Here is a 24,742-nt window from a genome sequence, read left to right as displayed (position 1 = left end):
AGGTCCTGGATCATCTTCACTGTCATTATTCTGAATTCTTTTTCTGGAAGGTTGCCTATCTCCACTTCATTTAGTTGTTTTTCTGGGGTTTTATCTTGTTCCTTCATCTGGTACATAGCCCTCTGCCTTTTCATCTTGTCTATCTTTCTGTGAATGTGGTTTTTGTTCCACAGGATTGTAGTTCTTCTTGCTTCTCTGTTGTTGTTTTAGTGTAGCAATTTAAAACATAAAGCAGTTTATTTCAAGAGCCAATCAGTATTACTCAATAAGGAGAGTATTAGGAGTCAGAAGTTTTTTCACACCAAGGAAAGCTAGTAGAATTTAAAGCGGTGCTTGATGAGTTGTTGCCTTAAGCTTACTGAAATTTACTTTTTGCTCCTAGACAAAGTGGCTCCGGGCTATAAGCCAAGCTGTGGATCAGGCTTTGAGGGGGATGTCTGATTTTCCACCTTATGGAAGTGGCAGCAGTATTCAGAGGCAGGAACCACCCATTTCACGCAGTGCCAAATATACTTTCTACAAGGATCCTCGCCTAAAGGATGCAACCTATGATGGACGCTGGCTTTCAGGGAAGCCTCATGGCAGGTGAGAATGTTTACAGCTGGATTTATGCCTGGAGTCAGGATGGTAGTCTAATTACTGCAAAAGTACTGATTATCAGAAACATTAATTGACATGTATTATTTTTTACCTATGCATTCCAGAGGGGTTTTGAAGTGGCCAGATGGAAAGATGTATTCTGGCATGTTCAGGAATGGCTTGGAAGATGGGTAAGAACTTCGTGAACATGAGTGTAAATTCAACTACAGACTTAAATTATGTTATTTTGTGTTTAGAGTTATCTTCAAGACAGTTAGTAGAATTTTGTTTTGTGCTTTTGGAAGTGGATTAGGGCTTATTATGCACATGTATGAACATGAAGAGAGCTAGGAATCCAGGGTGCAGCCTTGATTTGTCTAGAATGAATCACTTACCTTGACAGCTGTGTTACCTCAAGTTACACAGCTTCCATCTGTTGATGTGGGACTGTGTTTTCTATCCGTTTCTTAGTTGTAAAAACTGAGGACCTTGGGTAATGTTGATGTTGAGATTGTTGATGTAGAAGTGCCCCCTTTACACAAAGGGCATAGAGAAATTTTCCTTTCAGTAGTTTTAATTCATCTTTAATTTCTGTGCTCTGTTGAAGGGGACATCTTCTAAATGATATTGTATCCTAATGGTACTCAAATGACACTATTTTTATATAAACTTATGTTTTCTAACACTGTAAATATATGGCAGTGAAGTATTTTGTATCATGTTAGAGTACTGATATATTTTACTATATCAAAAGATTATTATATAAATTGTGTAGGTGATTTATTTTGTGTGTGATAATATAAATTTTTATGATGTCTTTTAATCTCCATTTAATAGAATTTCAGAATGAGAAGAGACTTGAGATAATCTGATTTACCCCCTTTATTACACAGATGAGGGAGCTGGGTACCTGGACTTACCCATGGTGATGCAGCTAATTAGTGGCGGAAATAGGCCTAAACCACAGGTTTTCTGTTTTTCATTGGACTTGGGATAAAACACCTGATTGCTCTGTGTAGTGGTGTTGATGTCCCACTCCTCTAAGACTTGCCACATAGCTTAGGTAATAGATAACAGCTTAAACCAAGACCCCATTTACCCCTTTCCTCCTCTAGGTATCAACAGATCTTTTCTCTGTTCTTGTTATATTTGCCAATGTATACACATAAAAGGTGAATATGGCATAATGCATCTTAAGATGTTTTTATTCCCCTGGGCAGGTATGGAGAATACAGAATCCCAAACAAAGCACTGAACAAAGAAGACCATTATGTGGGCCATTGGAAAGAAGGAAAAATGTGTGGTCAAGGAGTCTATAGGTAATAGCATTAGAAATGTTGCTGGACTCGTTGGTGTTGCTTTTTCAAAGAATCATTTAAACCTAAATGTTTGTGTAGCCAGAGTTTCTAAGCAGTAAGTTTATTTATTCTTCTTACGACTGAAACTATATAGAGTCTTCTTTAAAAGATAAACCTCTCATCTATCACAAGATGAAAATATTAGGTTATTATTTAGTTCTTCACAAAACTGTGTAAACTTTGTAAACCATAACTTTCTCATAGAATCTCCTAAATATCTTGCTTGTAAATTTATCTTATATTTACTGCATGACTCTGATATGGACAAAGCCTGTCATTCTTTCAGAGATGACTCATTATTTCATTTTCCCATAAGGGACTAAATACACATTTTTCCCCATGTTAACACAAAATACCACCCACAACATCTTCAACTTCTTAGACTCGGTCATTCAAAAATGAGATTTTTATAGCCAAAGCAATCTTGAGAAAGAAAAACGGAGCTGGAGGAATCAGGCTCTTGGACTTCAGACTATATTACAAAGCTACAGTAGTCAAGACAGTATGGTACTGGCACAAAAACAGAAATCTAGATCAAGGGAACAGGATAGAAAGCCCAGAGATAAACCCACGCACATATGGTCACCTAATCTATGACAAAGGAGGCAAGAACATACAATGGAGAAAAGACAGCCTCTTCAATAAGTGGTGCTGGGAAAACTGGACAGCTACATGTAAAAGAATGAAATTAGAACACTCCCTGACACCATACACAAACATAAACTCAAAATGGATTAAACACTTAAATGTAAGTCCAGACACTGTAAAACTCTTAGAGGAAAACGTAGGCAGAACACTCTATGACATAAATCACAGCAAAATCCTTTTTGACCCACCTCCTAGAGAAATGGAAATAAAAACAAAAATAAACAAATGGGACCTAATGAAACTTAAAAGCTTTTTCACAGCAAAGGATACCCTAAACAAGACCAAAAGACAACCCTCAGAATGGGAGAAAATATTTGCAAATGAAGCAACTGACAAAGGATTGATCTCCAAAATTTACAAGCAGCTCATGCAGCTCAATATCAAAAAAACAAACAACCCAATCCAAAAATGGGCAGAAGACCTAAATAGACATTTCTCCAAAGAAGATATACAGATTGCCAACAAACACATGAAAGGATGCTCAACATCACTAATCATTAGAGAAATGCAAATCAAAACTACAATGAGGTATCACCTCACACTGGTCAGAATGGCCATCATCAAAAAATCTACAAACAATAAATGCTGGAGAGGGTGTGGAGAAAAGGGAACCCTCTTGCATTGTTGGTGGGAATGTAAATTGATAACAGCCACTATGGAGAACAGTATGGAAGTTCCTCAAAAAACTAAAAGTAGAACTACCCTTTGACCCAGCAATCCCACTACTAGGCATATACCCTTAGAAAACCATAATTCAAAAAGAGTCGTGTACCAAAATGTTCATTGCAGCTGTATTTACAATAGCCACGACATGGAAGCAACCTAATCGAAAAAAAAAAAAAAAAAAAAAAAAAAAAATGTTCTGAAGAACCTGGGGGCAGGACAGGAGTAAAGACGCAGACATAGAGGATGGACTTGAGGACACGGGGAGGGGGAAGGGTAATCTGGGACTAAGTGAGATAGTGGCATGGATATATATACACTACCAAATGTAAAATAGATAGCTAGTGGGAAGTAGCTGCATAGCACAGGGAGATCAGCTCAGTGCTTTGTGACCACCGAGGGGTGGGATAGGGAGGGTGGGAGGGAGATGCAAGAGGGAGGAGATATGGGGATAGATGTATATGTATAGCTGATTCACTTTGTTATAAAGCAGAAATTAACAGACCATTGTAAAGCAATTATACTCCAATAAAGATGTTTAAAAAAAAAAGCCATGAGAAAAAAAAATGAGATTTTTTGATTGGTGAAAAATAGTCATATAAACAAATAATTACAGCTACCAGTGAGACATTAGTATAATTTTGAATTTCCTAAACTTTGTAAAAATGAGCATCAAAACTCAGTGTGCTTGTAATCTTTACTCATTCTTTCTAACCACAGTTACGCCTCTGGTGAAGTTTTTGAAGGCTGTTTTCAAGATAACATGCGTCATGGTCATGGTCTCCTGCGAAGTGGAAAGTTGACTTCCTCTTCTCCCAGTATGTTCATTGGCCAGTGGGTAATGGATAAGAAAGCAGGATACGGTGTCTTTGATGATATCACTAGGTACAGTATCCTGCTTCTAATCTCACAGTTCAGCATGAGAGGATAAGGTTCCTCTACTTCTCCAAAAACTGATGATTTTATGAAGGCTGAGCACCTTAATTTGACAGTACTTTGAACATTTTTAATAAGACAGAGTTGTCAGGTGTCATTTTATGCATTTTTTTTTTTGCGGTACGCGAGCTTCTCACTGTTGTGGCCTCTCCCGTTGCGGAGCACAGGCTCCGGACGCGCAGGCTCAGCGGCCATGGCTCACGGGCCCAGCCGCTCCGCGGCATGTGGGATCTTCCCAGACCGGGGCACGAACCCGCGTCCCCTGCATCGGCAGGCGGACTCTCAACCACTGCGCCACCAGGGAAGCCCCAGGTTACTTCTTTACAAGATCAAGATCATTCAAAATTAACATTAGTACCATTTTCCTTAAAGCTTCACACATAAAAAGCTTTTAGTGTCTCAAAGAGGCTACCAAATCTTTGACTGTTATACAGAGAGAAACCTTTAATGCAGTCAGTAGGTAACAGGAGTAAAAGGTTAGGAGGATCAATGGAAATTCCCTTTTGGAGTCATAGAATAATATCTAAACACCTTTCTGCCTAGGTCTTCCCTATCAGGTTAGAGACTTGTAACCATGCCAGCAACCCAGGAATCAAGCTTGGTTAAATTCAATTAACTAAACCTTGGGGAGGAGTATAGTTCTTTTGCCTCTGTATTTGGTTTGGCCTGATTTGCTTTTGGACTAAATATATACTCTTCCTCTCATATTATTGTCATAATGTGTGATTTTAAAATTTTTGCTGTTATCACTAAAATCCATGATTATTTAACAGGCAGTTTGTACTAATTTTAATTTTTTTAGTGGAGATTAGTAAGATTTCTTGACGTTTGAGTAGGTGAAGAATGAACCTTCTTTTATGATAAATCCCATTTATTTTAAGTTAGTAAACTTTTGGGTGAGAAAATATTGTGCATAGGTTTGAGCCTACCTTTTGAGTGACTCATTTTGACATTATTTAGAGTTGAATTCTTGGCATTAATTAAATATTTTAAAGTTATCAAGGAAGTACTGGAAGTATATACAGATCTATGTCTGGTAGACTATAATGTTAAATTCCTGAGAGAACATTGCTCTGAGTAGGATATATTTTACAATCACATTGTTCCATGTTTGAGGAGACAGAGTTGACCACTTTGACTAGAGAAATGGAACAGATACCAACCTAGGGGTGATGCTTGGTACCTCCCATGTGATAATTGTTTTTTCCCCACCTCATCTTTATCATCATTGATTTTTTATTTCATTTCTTTTTTTTTCTCCTATTTCTTTGCAGAGGGGAGAAGTACATGGGAATGTGGCAAGATGATGTATGTCAAGGGAATGGTGTGGTAGTTACCCAGTTTGGATTATACTATGAAGGCAACTTCCACCTTAATAAAATGATGGTGAGTGGAATATTTTACATATAGTTACTGTTGACTTTTTGAAACTCCTATGTCCTTAACTTTTTAACTCATCTTTTTATTAGTGTTCTACCTTTCCTAGTACTATTTTTCTTGTCTTAAGATTATGTAAGGCTCTGGGGGATGTGACTGTGGGTATCCTAAGTTACTGTGTGTTTTATGTGTTGTGATTTTTGTTTTGTTTCTTCACATAGGGAAATGGAGTTTTACTTTCTGAAGATGATACTATCTATGAGGGAGAATTTTCAGATGATTGGACCCTGAGTGGAAAGGTTGGAAACTTCTTTCTTTCTCTGATAATCTTTTACTAATTTTTTCCTGACCTTTAAAAAAGCTAACCTATAATAAAATTCACCTGTTTTAAGCGTACATTTCAGTGATTTTTAATAAATACGCAGAGTTGTGCAACCATTACCACCATCCAGTTTGAGATCATTTCCATCACCCAAAAAGATTTCCTTCACCATCTCCTGCCCATTTGCAGTCACTCCCTGGTTCCACCTCCAGTCCCAGACAACCTCTGATGGACTTCATAACTATAGATTTGCCCTTTCAGGTCCTTTCATATAATTGGAATCATACAACAAGTATTCTCTTCCCTGTGGCTTCTCACATTTAGTATGTTTTTGAGGTTTTTCTATATTGTGGCATGTGCAGTACTTTATTCCTTTTTATTACTGAATAAAAACCACATTTTGTTTATCCCTTCACCAGTTGATGGGCATTGGATTATTTCCAAATTTAGACTGTTTCCAACTTTGGGCTACTGTGTGTACTGAAGTTGACTGCAACTTCTTCTTTTCTTCTTTTCTTAGTTGAAATATGGTTGATTTACAATATTGTGTTAGTTTCAGGTGTACAGCATAATGACTTAGTATTTTTGCAGATTATACTACGTTATAGGTTATTACAAGGTAATGGGTATAATTTCTTCTGCTATATATACAGTATATCCTTATTGCTTATCTATTTCATATATAGTTGTTTGTATCTGTTAATCCCATACCCCTAATTTGTTCATATACCATCCACTCCCCTTTGGTAACCACAAGTTTGTTTTCTGTATGTGTGAGTCTGTTTCTGTTCCATTTGCATTTAAAACTTCTTGTGTGAACATGTGTTTTCATTTCTCTTGGGTGGCTACCTAGGAGTGCAATTGCTGGGTTGTATGGAAAATTGATGTTTAACATATTAAGAAACTGCCAAACTGTTCTCCAAAGTGGCTGCATCATTTTACATTCCCATCGTCAGTGTATGAGGATTCTAATTTATTCACATCTTTGCCAGTATTTTTTATTTTCTTTTTTTCCTCTTTGTCATTCTAGTGGGTGTGAAGTGATGTGGTTTTAATTGACTTTCCCTAAATGACTAATAAACTCATTATAGAGCATATCTTCATGTACTTACTAGCCATTCATCTGTCTTCTTTGATGAAATGTATATTCAGATATTTTGATATTTTAAGAATTTGCTTGTTTATAGTCTTATTGAATTTTAAGGATTTCTTTATATAGTCTGGATACAAGTTCTTTATCAGATACAGGGTTCACAAATATTTTCTTGTAGTCTGTGTCTTTTCTTTTTGTTTTCTTAATAGTGCCTTCTGAAGTACAAAAGTTTTTTAATTTTAATGAAGTCCAGTTTATCAAAAAAACTTTATGATGAATTATGCTTTTGATTTCATATCTAAGAAATCTTTGCCTAACTCAAGGTTACTAAGATTTTCTTCTGTGTTTTCTTTGAAAAGTTTTATAGTTTTAGCTCTTATGTTTAGGTTTATGATTCATTTTGAGGTAATTTGTGTATGATATGAATTAAAAGTCTAAACTGATCTTTTTGCATGTGGGTATCCAATTGCTTCAGCAAGTTTTCCCATTGAATTTTCTTGACACCTTTGTTGAAGTTAATTCACTATAAAATGTGTTTATTTTTGGACTCTGAATTATATTTCATTGATCTACATGTCTCTCCTTATGCCAGTACCATGCTGTCTTGACTACTATAGATTTCTAGTAAGTTGTGAAATCAGGAAGTGTAAGTTTTCCAACTTTGTTCTTTTTAATAATAATTGTGGCTATTCTGGATCCTTTGCTTTTCCATATAAATTTTACAACTGGCTTGTTAAAATCTGCAGTAAAGCCTGCTGAGATTTTTATAGGGATTATTTTTACTCTACAGATCAATTTGGGAAGAATTACCATCTTAATAATATTGAATCTTCCAATCCATGATTGTGGAATGTCTCTCCATTTATTTAGATCTTCTTTAATTTCTGTCAGCAATGTTTTGTAGTTTTCAATGTGCATCTCTTGCATATCTTTGGTTAAATTTATTCCTAAGCATTCTTTTTGTTGCTATTATAGAGAGAATTGTTTGCTTAATTTTATTTTTGGATTGTTCATTGCTATTATATAAAAATACAATTGATTTTTGTATTTTGTTCTTATATCCTGAAACCTTGCTGAATTTATGTATTAGTTGTAGTAGGATTTTTTTAAATGGATATCTTAGGACTTCTTGCATACAGGATCATGTTGTCTGCAAATAAAGACAGTTTTACTTCTTCTTTTGCCATCTGGAAGGAATTTTTTTTCTTGTCTGACTGCACTGGCTAGACTCTCCAGTAGATGTTGAATAGAAGTGTTAAGAGTGGACATCCTTGCCTTTTTCCCTGTTTTAGGGGAAAAGCATTAAATCTTCCACCATCAAGTATAATGTAGCTAAAGATTTTTCATAGATTCATCAGATTGAGATAGTTCCTTTCTATTCCTAGTTTGTTGAGAGTTTTTATTATGAACAGGTTTTAGATTATGTCAAAGGGCTTTTTCCATGTCTATTGAGATGATTATGTGGTTTTTGTTCTTTATGCTCTTAATACAGCATATTATATTGGCTGCTTTTCTGATGTTAAAGCAACCTTGTTTTCCTGGGATAAATCATACTTGGTCATGGCATATAATCCTTTTTATATATTGCTAGAATTAATGCCAATATTTTGGTGAAGATTTTACATTTATATTTATGAGGTATTTATTATATTTATGTTTATAGTTTTCTTTTTTCATGATGTTTGTCTTTGGTACTGAGGTAATACTGGCCTCATAGAATGAGTTGGGTAGGGTTCCCTCCTTCTCCATTTTCGGAAAGAATTTTTAAAGCCTTAGTGTTATTATTGCTTCTTCGAATGTTTTAGAGAATTCACCAGTGAAATCATTTTGGCCTGAGCATTACTTTGTGAGAAGATTTTTAATTTCTAATTTAATTTCCTTACTTCTAATTAGTCTATTCAGACTTTTCATTTCTTCTTGAGGCACTTTTGGTAATTTGTTCCTCTTAAGGAATTTTTCTGTTTCGTCTAAGTTACCTAATTTATTGGCATAAAGTTGTTCTCTTAGTATTCCCTTCTAACCTTTTTATTTTTGTAAGGTTGGTGTAATGTCCCATTTCTTGATTTTGTAATTTTATGTCTTCTCTCTTTTTTTTTCTTGATCTAGTTAAGTGTCTTTTTTTCTTGATCAGTCTTATTAAGTGTTTGTCAAGTTTGTATATCTTTTCAAAGAAGCAACTTTTGGCTTCATTCATTTTTCTCTGTTTTCTATCTCATTGATTTTTGCTGTAATTTTTATTATCTCCTTCTTGCTTTGGGTTTAGTTTGCTTTTTCTAACTTTGTGAGGTGGAGTTTTAGATTACTGATTTGAGATCTTCCTTATTTTATAATATAAATGTTTACAGCTTTAAATTTGCCTCTAAGTACTGCTTTAGTAGCGTCGCATCAATTTAGATAAGTTGTGTATTCATTTCATTCAAGTAAAAATATTTTACCAATTCTTCCTGTGATTTTTCTTTAATCCATGGATTGTTTTCATACACTCTTTTTGCACATGCATGTACATACACCTTTTTAAAAAGAATTAGGGACTAGTTAAAAATGAAAATGTTAACCATTTAGTGCTTTTTTTTCTTGATTTTTAAGATTGAAAATATTTCCTCTAATTCCATATTTTTTCTGACTTTACCTAGGGAACATTGACTATGCCAAATGGAGACTACATTGAAGGTTATTTTAGTGGAGAATGGGGATCTGGGATAAAAATCACTGGAACGTACTTTAAGCCTAGTCTGTATGAGAGTGATAAAGACAGACCTAAAGTTTTGTGAGTAACTAGTGTTAATTATGGATTAATTATTGAATGTTTTGAGTTGTCTTGCTTTTATCAAAGCTGATTAATATTTCAAATGCAGGACAAGTTTTTAAATTCTTTTTGTCTTTAAACAATGTATAACCTTGAATTGTAAACTGAAACTGCTATGATAGCTAAATCTGTATTCTTGGCTTAGTTTATAGCTGTAGAGCTTAAATGTTTAAAATGATGAAAGTTCTGTGTGTGGGAATAATCTTACTGTTAATGGTGCAGGTATCCAAGTTGCTTGAAAGAGAGATTTTAAATGGAAGCCCTGCACAACTTGATTTTGAAAAGTAAAGGTCAATCCTATATATACACTAATATGCTGCATATATTGGGAAAAGCCAAAGTCTTTAAGTGTATGATGTTTTTCCTCCAAGTTTTTGGCATATGTTTATTTCCCTTTATTGTTTCCAGCTTTAGCTTTGTTTGTGTATTTTGATAGCATCTCAGATTCTTTGTTTTCATGGGAGCTTGATATACTTTCTGTACCATATTTATTCTTAGTATTTTTAGAACCCAGTATGTAATGCATTTCACAATTCTCAGTATGAGATGTGCAAGGCACAGAAAGTCCTCATTTTAGCAGGGATCAATTTTGCAACATCAATTCTGTGGAAATGTAGAAAGCAAAGGAGTCAGTTCTGATGTGCTTCCTACTTAATTCATATACTTTAGTATCTAATAAACACTAAGTAGCTAAAAACCATCCATTTAAATTTTTATTCAGTTTTTAAACAATGGAACCACCATCAGTTTAGGCAGTTTTTGTCACAGAAGTATTTGCAGTTGTATATTAGAAAGTTTCTGTTCTTCAGGGTTTTTGCACAAAATAAGTGATTAATGAGAGGCTGACGTGACCTTATCAGCAGGAAGCTTGGAAACCTGGCAGTGCCGGCTGATGAGAAGTGGAAAGCAGTGTTTGATGAATGTTGGCATCAGCTCGGCTGTGAGAACCCAGGCCAAGGGGAAGTTTGGAAAGCGTGGGACAATATTGCTGTGGCCCTGACTACCAGTCGGCGCCAACACAGAGACAGGTGCGTGAATGCCTGCCCAGCATAGGACAGAGCCTGGTAGGAAGACGAAACTTAAAACCAGTAAGTTGTCAAGGCTTCCCACATTTAGTTTTTAAATATAACTTAAAAGTCAATTATGTACTTCTGGGTAAGGATGGATAAAACACACCTCCTTGTATTTGCTACTGAACTCAACTATAAAACCTAGGCAGATGCATGGACATTTATTTGAAACTCTGAAAAGTAAATATCAGCAGGTGTTTTGGGGAAGCGCAGCTGAATTTAGAGTACCACCCAACCAGTGGTGAGTTTACTGGGTTTCTTAACTTCAGTATTCCTCATCCTAAACCCAGTATAACCTGAAACTAGAAGCAAGCACTGTGGTACAGACAGACAGAGATCCAGAAAAACCCCTCTGTTTCTGGTTCAAGATGCAGAAAAGAGACTTCCTAAAGCTCAGAAAGAGTGGAGGAGGTACACTGGGTTTTCTCTTTCTCTCTTTCTCCACTTTCTCATGCCTCAGCCTGCAGTCACTTCTGTGGCAGGGGCAGTGATGGCTGCGGCTGGAGCAGCCATGAAACAGGATGCGTGCAGGAGCCAGCACTCTTGCAGGAGTGGACCCTTCTTCTCCCTTGATGAATCATCAGGTCCAAGAGTCCTGGCCAAACCTCATTGCTCTTTGGCCTCTCTCTCTATCCTCCTACCACTTCATGGAAGTGGGCAATTTCTGGCTGGAGGACCTACAACGGGAATCAGAAAATGCTAGGGAGGTCATGGAAAGAGAGGAGCTCTGGAAAGCAACCCTGTAAAGTTGTTTATGAACTCCCGGATTCACCCCAGACCTGCATGTGTGGATTTGATCCGAATCAGCCAAACACTTTGAGAACTCAGCTATTAAGTTGACTTCCACCTAGGTCCCAGACTATCACCTCAGTGGTACTCACAGAACAGACCCAGATAGGACTGCAAAGCCCTTGAAAAGTGAACTAACATTGGAACCACAGCCCACAGATGGCTGAAACAAAAGTATCAGCTGTTTCAGAGATTCCCAAGATCACCTACACATTCAGTGATTCACTAGACAGACTCATAAGACTCAACATATAGTCGTACTCACAGCTAAGAGTTATTACAGCAACACAGTAAGGCTCCACAGCCCAGTCATAAGGGAAGAAGACACAGGCAGAGTCTGGAGGAACCCATGTGCAGGCTTCCCATGCTCTGTCCTTTCTGTGAGGGATCACACAGAGCACACTCTCTCCCAGAGCAGTAAAATGCAGCCACACATATACAATGTTTCTGCTCAGGGAAGCCCATCAGAGATGCAGTGCCCCAGATTTTTACTGGGGACTAGTCACATAGGCATCCTGTGCTTAGCAACTACCAAAATTCCATAGTCCCAGAAGGAAGCAGATGTTCACCACAAATCACTTTGTTAGTACAGTCTATGGACAGCAAAATATCCTTATCAGTTAGGAAATGTTTCATATTAGTACAGGGAACTTTTAGAAAGCTTAGTTCCCAGGTACCAGCTAAGGGCCAACTTTATAAGCAGGTCCTTGTAAAGATAACAGTTTCAGTTCCACTATGTTTACTATGTTTTGGATGGCAACATTCTCCATTAGAATATAAACAAGACCCAAAATCTTGTAACATAATACTCAAAATGTCCAGGAAATAAACCAAAATTACGTGGCAATCAAAGAACCATGAAAACCTCAAGTCATTTGGGGAAAGACAATCAATAGACATCAACAACCCCCTACCATAGATTTTGGAATTATCTGACAAGAACTTTAAAGCAGCTATTATAAAAATGCTCAAATGAGCAATTGCAAACATCCTTGAAACAAATATTAAAATTGGAAGTATCAGCAAAGAAATAGAAGATACAAAGATGAACCAAATCAAAATTTTTGAATTGAAAAATACAGTAACCAAAATTTTAAAAATCACTGGGTGGGGTCAGTAGCAGATTAGAGATTACAGCAGAAGAGTCAGTAAATGTGAAAATAGATTAGTAGAAATTATTTCAAATGAACAACAGAACGTGAAAAAAAAGTGAATAGAGCTCTGAGGACCTGAGAATCTAATATTTGTGTCCTTGGAATCCCAGAAGGAAAGGAGAAAAATTGTGGGGCTGAAAAAATATTTGAATAAATAGTGGTTGAAATGTTCCCAAGTTTGGTGAAAGACATAAACCTACACATTCAAGAAGCTGAACAAACTGCATCCTAGAAAAAACCAAATATCCATGTACAGACATGTTACATTCAAATTGGAAGGAAAATATCTTGAAAGCAGATAGAAAAATTTTGCATTCAGTATATGAAAACAGCAATTCAAATGGCTGCATATTTGTTGTCAGAAACCTTGGTGGTCAAAAGGAAGTCACACAACAATTTTGAAGTGCTGAAAGAAAAATTACGGATGTACTTTTCATTTCTCTTTTTCTACTTTTTTCTTATTTTCTTTCCTTTTCTCCTTTTCCTTTTTCCTGCTTTTGTTTTTCTTCATCTGCCATTCTTCATATTTCCTTATTTAAGTTGGCCAGTCACTTCTGCAGGCATTGACTAGCATTCATATCTAAAGAACTTGCTAATCCCTACAGTATAGGAAGAAGGTTTTGTTTTGTTTTTTCCTGTGTTTGGGATAAATGGGAATTGATTATAGTGTTTCATTCATGAAGTTTATAATTTTTACCTCCTACTCTTTCTGTCAGTAGAAAAAATGGAAACTCTCAGGATTAATTAAAGCTGTGGACCTGCCCTTGTGTGGGATGCGGTTGGTCACCCTTCTCTGATAGAGCCCATGTGCATAGACATTGAGACTTGAGCCCTACAGTTAATCTTGGTTAACTCTTGTTGGGTGTTTCCAAGAAGTAAGAATGAAAGAACTTTTGTATAAAACCACATTGCTGCCACAAAGGTCTTATTTGTTTATCTAAACCAGTATCATAATGATAATTGTGCACTGTTTCTAATTTCTCGTTGATTGTAATCTAATAGAGTGCCATTACCAAAAATTTCAGTTGATGACTAATATGTGTTTTATCTTAGCCTCTTCATCCGAAGCTTTCCTTTTACCCATTGTGTGCTTACTGCACCACTGTTGTGGCATCCACATTATCTCCTTACTTCTTGAGTTCATTTCCATTTCAGCCTTTGCCATTTGATTTATTTTCCTTAATCCTTAGCTCTCCCTCTCCCCTTTATTTCATTTTCATTATCACTAACAAGTCTATCGCCAGTTTTCTCTCCAAGCTAACGTTATAGTATTTTCCAACACCATGATTTCTGTTGGTGCAACATCTTCATTAATTTATTGTGGTTGGTGTGGAGTAACATTAAATGCTACTTTGAATGACTGTTACATAAACCTAACAGCAGGTCAGTTACCAATTATGCACACATTTGGGCTGAACACTGTGCTGGATGCTCCATTTCATCCTTAGTTGGTGACTGTACTTCATGTGCACTTACAATTATCTTGCTTTCTTGAAATATATGATAGGCTTTCTTTTCTCTTTTTATAGTCCAGAGATATTAAGTCGTTCACAGACTCAGACACTAGAGAGTTTGGAATTCATTCCTCAGCATGTTGGTGCCTTCTCTGTGGAGAAATATGATGACATCAAGAAATATTTAATAAAGGTAAACAAGAGTCAAAACCATACCAGTCTTGTGAATTAATGATACAACTGACATGATATATCATTCAAATGTACTCACAGCTTATTGTTACTCATATCCTGTTTTTGCTTTCGAGGCATGTCTTTTGTTAGTTCTCTGACTACTAAAAGCACATTTCTCCCTAAAGATTGACCTATTATGATAGAACTTTATAAGTTTTGTAAAGTGTTCAAGGGGGTTCTGGACATCTAGGGTCAGAGTTTATAATGGCTTTTTGTTTGTAATGTTAGCAAACTAGAGATTGTATAAATAAAGCATGCTGCCCTCACCCCATGGTTATGCTGTCTTTGCTTCCTTCTCAAACCCTGTGAGATCAGCCCACAATTTAAAGAATGACATGTATTGACATGGGGGTGCAGGAAGGAGTTTTAGGAGAAATCAAGGGAACTGAACAGTGATTGTTTCAGAGCATAATCAACTGCATTATTCAGTTTTCTGGAAATTAACATTTCATATATTTTTCATGACATTTAAGGTATGTTAGAACCTTTCTTTTCTTTCTTTTTTTTTTTTTTTTTTTCCTTCAGCTGTGCCATGTAGCATTTGGGATCCTAGTTCCCCGACCAGGGATTGAACCTGCGCCCCCTGCAGTGGAAGCGTGGAGTCCTAACCACTGGACCTCCAGGGAATTCCCTTAGAACCTTTCTTTTAATATTTTTTATCAGTATATCCAAAGCTATCTTCCCAAAATGTTAAAAGGATTCTTTAAGAATAGGGACTCCTACTCCATATAATTTGGGTAGACTCAACACTTTCAGAAAAGTTGAAGTATTTAAATTTTCCTGGTCCAAAAGTAGACTCTTGACAGTTTGAAAATTGCTCATCATTTATGAAAGTGTTTCTTTTTGATCGATCAGTTGTTTCTGCTGTTAGTGCACACTGACCCTGCATCGGTTCTCTTGCTGCTCAGGCCTGCGACACTCCTCTGCACCCACTGGGCAGGCTCGTGGAGACACTGGTTGCAGTGTATAGAATGACATATGTGGGTGTGGGAGCCAACCGCCGGCTGCTGCAGGAGGCTGTGAAGGAGATTACGTCCTACCTGAAGCGAATTTTCCAGCTGGTGAGGTGAGAGATCTTTTCACTGAAGTCATCAAGAAAATGGTTTTGGGCTTCCCTGGTGGCGCAGTGGTTGAGAGTCCGCCTGCCGATGCATGGGACACGGGTTCGTGCCCCGGTCCAGGAAGATCCCACACGCCGCGGAGCGGCTGGGCCCGTGAACCATGGCCGCTGAGCCTGCGTGTCCAGAGCCTGTGCTCTGCAACGGGAGAGGCCATAGCAGTGAGAGGCCCGCGTACCGCAAAAAAAAAAAAAAAAAAGAAAATGGTTTTATGCCACAGATCCTTCAATAGATTAAATAATGAAAACATGTTTTTACTTTGTGTTTATGCTATAACTATAAAAAAGATGGACGTTAGCCATTGTAACGTACTTCCTTTATGTCTTTCTTACTCATTGGGTATAATAGAAGGCTAAAATAAAATTTTTTAATACCAATTTTGGTATGAAATATAGTAGTCTTATTTGGATTTACTCTCTAGGCAAAACCATGTCTCTAAAACCTAACCACAGAGAAGATAAAGTCTAATATGAAGTTTTAGCCCTGAGTATTTATGTCCTATTCCTTGACAACATCCTGATTGTTCACTTATTCAACAAATGTTTGAGTGCATCTATGTGTTAGCCACCATTCTGGCCCTTGGAGGAATTTATCAGTAAACCAACCCCCCAAAAGAAAGAGAGAGAGAAAATCTGTACTCTCATGGGGCTTCCATTCTACTGGGGACAGAGTAAACAGAATATGTAATATGTGAGATGATGATTCATGTGATGGAGGGGAAGAGAATGGAGCTGGAGGTGAGATGCTGCTATTTTAAAGGAAGGTCAAGGAGACATGACTAATAAGGTAATATCTGAGCAGAGACTTTGAAGAAGGTGAGAAAGCAAGCAAGCATCTTTTCGAAGGAGAGTTTCAGGCAGCAAGCAAGTTTGGAACTTATGAAATTCAAGATATTTTACTGGGTTTAAGCCAACAAGTAAATACTGTATTGAGATAGTTATTACAAAAGTTTATGAATTTGTCCCAGAAAAACCTCCTTATATTATTTAGCCTCAAAACTGTTAAATGCATTTGGAAATGTTTCAGTTTGGAGGGGGCAGTGTTATCTACTAAAAAGATCGCTGGGCTAGGATTGTTTCAGCTCTGACATTAGCTAGATGGGTGAAATGAAGATAAGTTTCCTGAACTTTTTAGTTTTCTCCACTATAAAATCGGGGCAGGGGCATGGTATAAGTCTACAAAAATACAGAAGATTGCAAACTGCCTGTAAAGAGTTAAGGTTTAAGTCTGTAAAGATAAAGAGGACAGTAAACTTGTTTATGGTTAGAATCCACCATTTGCATACAAGAGGTGGGAAATAAAATCCAGGGAGAATTCAACACCTAGGGGAAAATCCTCAACAATTTAGCAGCTCAGTCATTTGGAAAAGTTTTTCAACAGCTTGGCTTTTAAAAAAAATTTTTAATTTTTGCATGAATTGAGTTTTCATTTTTTCTTAATGTTGGACATTTAATTGTTTATATTCTGAAAACAATGATCTCTGCTTGAAGAGTCAATACATATTGACCTCAGATGAGATTTGCCAGTAAGAAAAACATATATAATATAGATCAGAATTGTTCATTCTCTAGTAACTAGACAGAAAAAAAACAGAACAAATAGATTTTTTAGTGGTGTTATTCATTAGCTACATTCTTATTCTTTTTTTTTTTTTATTAGCTACATTCTTAATTTTATCCTGTAAGAAGCATCAGTTAAGACTCTAAGGAAACTGACTTATTTAGTTGATAGAAAGTTTGGTTTTATTGGTCCTTAAAAGATTAAATAATGGAAATGTGTTTTTACTCTTTTTATCCACTGTAGAGGTGTAATTGTGTAATGATATTCTTTATTCTTCCGTAGGTTCTTATTTCCTGAGCTTCCTGAAGAGGGCACCACAATTCCTCTCTCTGCTCCTCTGCCAACTGAAAGAAAATCCTTTTGCACTGGGAAGTCAGATTCCAGATCAGAATCACCAGAGCCAGGGTGAGTGGAGCTGGGTGGAGATGGTGAGAAAGGGGTTGGGGACCAAGTGATCTTATGCAAAGAATCCCAGGAAAAGTTGTTTTCTCTGGATCTGTTTCCTTCTTTTTAAAATGATACGGTTGGGAGCTTCCCTGGTGGCCCAGTGGTTAAGAATACACCTGCCAATGTAGGGGACACAGGTTCGAGCCCTGGTCCGGGAAGATCCCACATGCTGCAAAGCAACCAAGTCCGTGCGCCACAACTACTGAGCCTGCACTCTAGAGCCCGTGAGCCACAGCTACTGAAGCCCGTGCACCTAGAGCCCGTGCTCCACAACAAGAGAAGCCACTGCAATGAGAAGCCCGTGCACCGCAACAAAGAGGAGCCCCTGCTCGCCACAACTAGAGAAAGCCTGTGCGCAGCAGTGAAGACCCAACGTGGCCATAAATAAATAAATTTATTTAAAATATAAAAAATTTTTAAAAAATAAATAAAATGATATGGCTGGACTTTGTGATCTCTGAGGTTCCTTTTAGGTCTCAAGTTCTGTTAGCCAAACCCCATGAAACTGTAACTACAAATGACTGGGCACAAAGGCTGTTGAGCAAAGTAAATCATTCTGCCCTAGGACAACAGAGAAATCAGCCTTAAAATGGAAACAGAGTGGGCTTTCAATTAGATTTTGAGTTTATGATAGGAATTCACAGTTGGCCCAAGACAAAACTCTGGGGCCATAGGTAGACTTCTCATGTTAACTCCTTACATAAAAGAAGGAATATAACTGCTTCCTTACTCAAAAATTCCCATCTTTACTTTCAAGTTCTAGAAAATAAAGCTCCATGTTTGATTCTGTTTTCAATTTTAAGATTAATGCTCCTCCCTCTCCCTCCAATATTTTGTAGTTACGTGGTAACAGGTTCTGGGTTACTGCTTCCTGTGCTCCTACCTCGGCTCTACCCACCACTGTTCATGCTTTATGCCCTGGATAATGATCGTGAGGAGGATGTTTACTGGGAATGTGTTCTCCGACTAAATAAGCAGCCAGACATTGCTCTTTTGGGCTTCCTCGGGGTGCAGAGGTCAGTACAGTAATTATGAATGGAACCTAATTGCTTTAACTCAACGTGCAGACAGCATTATCGGGAATTTGGTACTTTGATATCTAATTGTATATATGATTTGCAGTTTATTTACCTATCGCATGTCTGTCTTCAGCAAAATAGTGATGTTTTAAAATCTTTATTTCTGAGAGGTTTTAGACATGAGTTTGAAATATGATTATTCTTCTGAATATAAGTAAATAATTTGAGTTATCCTGCCTGATATTTTGCAGTTCTTCAAAGCAAAATACATATATTCACATTTTCAGAAAGTTAATTGTATTCAGTCTTTGGCGTTCTTCTTTCCCTTCTTTTCTCTTCTCTTCCCTCCCTCCCCATCTACAATTTCTCATTTAAAAGTTTAGAAGTGCCCTTTTTTGTTGTAGGGCATTGTTTCTTGTTAGTCCAAGGAAATACTAAGTGATTGTACTTTCTAGAAGTGTTAGGATAAAACTGATCACCCCAACACCCAATAATTATATATTTGTGCTATCAGAAAAAAATGAATGAGCCTTAATTGGAAAGTAAATTTTTTCAGTGGAATGGTTTAATAGTAAAAATGAAGGAACTGTGGAATAGTTACTTTAAATGGGGACAGGGAAGTCAATCTAGTCATTAACTGTTTTTATGGGGACTAATTTACCATAAGGAACAACTTGTATTAACAATGTATGGATTTCGTTTTAGGAAATTTTGGCCAGTGACCTTGTCAATCCTTGGAGAGAGTAAAAAGGTATAGTGGATTTTAGTTTCCTCAGCAAATATGCTTTTATTTGGTGTGGGGGATTTGAGATAGCAAAACAGTTTCTATTTTACTTCCGTAATATAATACCCAAGCATGAGTTATTCACTGAAGACCTGCATTCTGCCATTGGTATCATTTATGTTTCTTGTTGCTGCATAAGACAGCTTTCCTCTTTGACCTTTATAAATTCGGTTTTTGCAGGTTTTGCCAACCACAAAAGATGCTTGTTTTGCCTCAGCTGTAGAATGTCTACAGCAGATCAGGTAATCTCTAATTTGTTGAAAATTACGTAAATCAAAGGAGCATTTAGGGGCTTCCCTGGTGGCGCAGTGGTTGCGCGTCCGCCTGCCGATGCAGGGGAACCGGGTTCGCGCCCCGGTCTGGGAGGATCCCACATGCCGCGGAGCGGCTGGGCCCGTGAGCCATGGCCGCTGGGCCTGCGCGTCCGGAGCCTGTGCCCCGCAACGGGAGAGGCCACAACAGAGGGAGGCCCGCATACCACAAAAAAAAAAAAAAAAAAAAAAAAAGGAGCATTTAGTCTGTTAAGATACTGATGAGATCTTATCTTTACCTAAGCTCTAACCCCACCCCCCAACCCCCCAAGATGGTGTCAAACTCAGCCTGAAGATCAGAAAGACTCTGAGACATTTGGGTTACCTTTTGCTCTACAAGGCCCTTGCATTTTCAAAAGTGGTGGAGAACCTACCCAGCAATTTATCTACATAATCGTATCTTTAGCCAGATGGAAATTAACCAAACTTCTTACTCAGAGAAGAGCATGTATTAGGAAAATAAGATTCCACATGGGTAAAAGGAGATGATCTATGACTTAGTGAATTCTTTCATGTGAACCATTGATAGTTGGAGGCTTCTTTCCTCAAAAGGACCATAGGATTACCGATATCATCCCTTCCAGTGACTCCTTTTGCCTGATGTATCCAACTTAAGGCACGTGAGCCCTAAGAGATTATATTTGTATCAAACGATTAGTATCAAGTGGCTCTATTAAGAAAACCGTAGGATATCTTTTCGTTATTTATTTTTATTTTTTAATTTTTTTTTTTAACAACAGCACAACATTTACCCCATCAGACAAACTTAAAGTCATCCAGCAGACTTTTGAAGAGATCTCTCAGAGTGTCCTGGCATCACTTCAGGAAGACTTCTTGTGGTCCATGGATGATTTGTTTCCTGTTTTCTTATATGTGGTGCTACGGGCCAGGTGACCAATCTCTTCTGACTTTAATATCAGTGACATTATTTTAACAAGTCTGCCCCTTGCTTTTCTGAGCTGATGACAGGAACATGCTCCCCCACTGGAAAAACAATCCATTTCTGTTAACCCTTTTCATGACGGTGTTACCTTTTTGTTGAGCTGTTCTTTCTTTTCCTTTCAAATAGATTCAGAAGTACGATGTACATATAGATGGAAATAACTCAATATATTTTTCTTGTTGGGCAGGATTAGGAATTTAGGCTCTGAAGTACACCTCATCGAGGATCTGATGGACCCATATCTTCAGCATGGGGAACAGGGTATAATGTTCACCACTTTGAAGGTAAAGTATAGATATTATTTAATATTTTTAATGTTAAAATCTCTCCTTCATTTACCATATTATGAATCTGTCATTAACCTTTCTTTTATATAAAACCTTAATGCAAACATTAAGTGCCTTTAGAGTACATACTGTTAATATTTTAAAATATGATAACATATTAAAGTAGAATCATTCTCAAAATACTAAAGCAAATTATCATTACCCAATCTTCCCTGTAAATTGATCATTCAAATCGTTACAAATCCTTACAAATGTAGATCATCTATATAAATGTAACTTTAAAAAGGAAACAGAAAGAATTCTTAGTGTCCAAAAAAACATTCAACATTAGAGCTATTTAATGGAATTAAGGTAAAATACAGAAGGCAGTAGGTATGTAATGAATATGAATCACATCTTCTTTCTTTCCCATTTATTGTAACTAGTAGGTAACAAATGAGGTTCTTTGATCTGGGTGCTCTGTAGGGATTGTTGGAAGTCATTTCAGTCCCCCTGCCTTGATTTTTCTTGGAATTTGATACGATCATTGTGAAGTTTATTGGAAGAATAACAAATAGAAAGTGGCAAAAACACTTCTGAAAAAAAGAGAGGCAGAACAGACCCACTGTGTCAGCTAATGAAGTGTTACGAAATTACAATAATTAAGATAGTATGTTACTGTCGAATAGACAAATACCTTAGTGGAAGGCATAGCTCCCATATAGGCAGTGTTATAATAAAAATTTCACATATGAAAATGGAAACATCAAACAAAAATGGAAAAGAGAATTATATAATAAATGGTCAAAGTATTGGAAGAGCCTATTAGCAGTTTTGGAGGGAGGGTGGAATCACTCACGTAGCAAATTACAGATGCCTTAGTAAGGTTTAAATATACAAAAAGGGAGACAGAAGAAAAGACAGGCAAATTAAAATGAGAAAAAAACTAGAATTTAATGTCAGGTTTCTGGCTTGGGCTAATTGTTTAAAGTTTTCAACTTAAATATCATTAACATTTATAGTAAATAAACTGAAAAGGAAGGGGACAACTGGGGAAAATATTGGCTACCAGTGACTTACATTATTAGTATTTCTGTTATATGAAGATCATCTCTAAATATATCACCACGGAAGAAAAGAATTAATATATTTATATAAAGAAAACGCTCAACCTCACTGCAGATTTAAGGAAAGTGCCATTTTGTCCCTGCTAAATTAGCAAAAATGTTATAAAATTATACCCAGGGCTGGTGAGGTTATAGTGAAATCAGAATTAGTCCCACATTGCTGATAAAGAATAAATCATCCTTTTGGAAAACAATTGTTATTAACATTTATATCAACAACATCAAAAATGTTTCTAGAGTTTGAGTAGTCCTACTCCTTGTGATTTATCCCACGAAATTAAAGAATGGAATACACTGTATATTATTTGGATGAGGTGTTCTTTGTAGTGGAACTCTCAAACCTGGATACTTTCAGAATCACTTGGAGATGCTTCTTAAAAATGCATTCCAGGAAATTCTGACTCGCTAGGTCTGGAATGATGCTTAATCTTAACCTGTATGTTTATCAGACATGCTAGGTGATTCTGATTATAGTTGTTTGTGTACCTTATACTGATCATCAGCATATTCTACGTGTCCAGTCAATAGTGGCTTAACAAATTAAGGTATTTCTGCTTAATGAAGAATATTATACAGCTTGTTAAAAATTTTTTTGTCTGTTTTAGAATCAGAGGGAATTTTACAAAATTTTATTTCTACTAATTATAACTTGGCAAAATAGACATGGGATAGGGTAGGGGGACTGGAAGGAAACAGGGAAAAATGGAAGCAACTGATTTTGTTGAGCTATCAGCATTAATAAAGGATTTCCTTTCTTAGTCCCATGTGCATTGTTATATTTATGTAATTTCTCTTAAAGTAAATTTTAAATGGTTTTGAACTTTTTTTCAGGCATGTTACTACCAGATCCAGCGTGAGAAGCTTAACTAGGCTGCATAACAGCTTGACAACTGGATTATCTATTCAAAGTGTTTTAGCACCATCTGGCGTCTTCCTGTAGTGGCAAAAAAGAACAGTGTTGAAATTAGGACGTTGTATTATTTTGGTTGTCATTTCTGAGCCTTGCTAATGATCAGAGCTCTGAGCCCAGAATAAAAGACTGTATAGTTTAAAGGGAGGATTGAAAAGGAGGTAGAAATCAGATTAGACCAGTCCCTGGCCTGTGTTAAGTTCCCCAAATGTCATACATCGGCTGTTGGAAAAAAGAGGATATCCCTTCCTACAGTAAAGAGTATGCCAGCTCATGAAGTTGTAAGAAAAAATTCTCAGTATAGCTTCTTACATTAAAGAGGTTGATGAATATTTTTGAGTTTCTGGTTTGCCTGCAGTTACCCCAGACCCCTTTGCAAGGAGCAGATTGTACTTGAAACTATAGTAGCCACACTATGCCTTTCAAAATTCCTCGCAGTCATGTGTGCACCATGCTTCTTTGCTGAGGGAGGGGAAGGAGGAACTTTTAAACTGAAATTTTAACTTTTTCTAAGCTTTCCCACCAGGGTATTCATGATGGGAGAGGTTCTGTGCAGTTACTTCTACCATACCCTGACCCCAGACCTGGAGCACATCCAAATAGGAGTCTTCTGCCTCCCGACTAGAAAGAACATAGGAATTTTGTTCTTGGATTCCTTACCATGCTACAGAGTGAATACACTGGAATTCAGACACTGACTCTGAGCTGCTGCAGAACCTCATTCATTCGTGTGCAAACGCTGTATTCCAGGGCCTGTGAATGAGAGCCTGAAGAGCTTTTGCATGCAGGCTGTGTTTTGGAGCAGAACTAGAGACTGGAAAATACAGAAGCAAAGAACTGCATCCATCCTTGACCTAGTGTTGTGGTTCTTCCCTGTACCTTGCACTGAACTCACAGAGGGGAAGGAAAGGGAAACTCGCTTTGGCTTCTCCCTTCTCAAAAGTGTTGTGACACCTCAACCTGCTAGCGTTTTGCTTTTTTTTTTTTTTTTTTTTTTAATGTCGTATTGTAAGTGTTTGGTTTACACTATACAGGTAACACTAGTAGCTGTTTTGGATTACATAGGTGCTCTTCCCCATCTCATCTCCTACACACCAGGGTGAGCATATGGAGTGTCCTCCTCCTTCTTTGTGTTAACATCTACAGATGTTAATCGATTTTGGAAAAGGATCATGGTTTCTGCTCTACTTTATAATCAAGACAAGTGTTTATTAAAATACTGTTTTGGAATGTTGGCTGTAATGTAACAGCAGTTTTCATAATAAAAGACATTCATGTTTATGAAGTTGTTTATGATTGCGAAAGAAATGACACAGGGCAAACTAAAAATTTAAAAGACGTCCAAGTTTAGTTTTTTGGGGGAGGGGAGTTGCCTGCATTGTAATCTGTGCCTCTTTGTATGGCCTCAGAGATCCCACTGGGGTTTTAGAGATCTCTGTCTTTAAAATAAACTTATATCACCTTTGCTGACAAAGAACAAATTAACTTTCTGACCCTAATAAACTGAGGTCAAGGGTCTTAAAAGAAATGGTACTATTATTTCTTTGAATAAAAGACATATTTTGATAGTTACAGGTTAAATTTTCTTTCCTCCTAAACAGATTCAAGGAAGGGAAAATGGAGGATTTAAAATTTTGGCTAGAAATGGTAGGCATTAGTTAATTATATACCAGTTGTAATATCTTCTCAAGGAGCGTTTACCAGAATGTGCCTGCCCATTATTGGAAAGGGACCGACTCTTTTTTTTTTTTTTTTTTTTTTTTTTTTGCTGTAC

General features: G+C 36.9%; 1 protein-coding gene across 8 annotated transcripts in view; it reads left to right on the top strand.

Annotated features, from left to right (window-relative positions):
- Positions 1–24,369, top strand: part of ALS2 (alsin Rho guanine nucleotide exchange factor ALS2) — an 83,662-nt gene extending 59,293 nt beyond the window's left edge. For 5 of the 8 annotated variants that reach the window (XM_028480884.2, XM_028480881.2, XM_028480877.2 and 2 more), the window contains 17 exons: positions 383–585; positions 705–770; positions 1,800–1,898; positions 3,969–4,133; positions 5,459–5,570; positions 5,783–5,860; positions 9,610–9,743; positions 10,643–10,810; positions 14,325–14,442; positions 15,392–15,549; positions 17,444–17,566; positions 18,448–18,624; positions 19,333–19,378; positions 19,592–19,653; positions 20,463–20,612; positions 20,853–20,949; positions 22,890–24,369. In XM_028480884.2, coding sequence (XP_028336685.1) covers positions 383–585; positions 705–770; positions 1,800–1,898; positions 3,969–4,133; positions 5,459–5,570; positions 5,783–5,860; positions 9,610–9,743; positions 10,643–10,810; positions 14,325–14,442; positions 15,392–15,549; positions 17,444–17,566; positions 18,448–18,624; positions 19,333–19,378; positions 19,592–19,653; positions 20,463–20,612; positions 20,853–20,949; positions 22,890–22,928 — 1,995 coding nt within the window. In that variant the 3' untranslated portion in view covers positions 22,929–24,369. The remainder of the gene's footprint in view (positions 1–382; positions 586–704; positions 771–1,799; positions 1,899–3,968; positions 4,134–5,458; positions 5,571–5,782; positions 5,861–9,609; positions 9,744–10,642; positions 10,811–14,324; positions 14,443–15,391; positions 15,550–17,443; positions 17,567–18,447; positions 18,625–19,332; positions 19,379–19,591; positions 19,654–20,462; positions 20,613–20,852; positions 20,950–22,889) is intronic. The other 3 variants (XM_028480886.2, XM_028480890.2, XM_028480898.2) reach the window with 3 other exon arrangements.
- The last annotated feature ends 373 nt before the right edge of the window (positions 24,370–24,742 follow it).

Source organism: Physeter macrocephalus, chromosome 2 (genome assembly GCF_002837175.3).
Source record: "Physeter macrocephalus isolate SW-GA chromosome 2, ASM283717v5, whole genome shotgun sequence".
NCBI lineage: Eukaryota > Metazoa > Chordata > Mammalia > Artiodactyla > Physeteridae > Physeter > Physeter macrocephalus.
The sequence above is the reverse complement of the archived record's forward strand: the minus strand, read 5'-3'. Positions and strand labels throughout refer to the sequence as shown.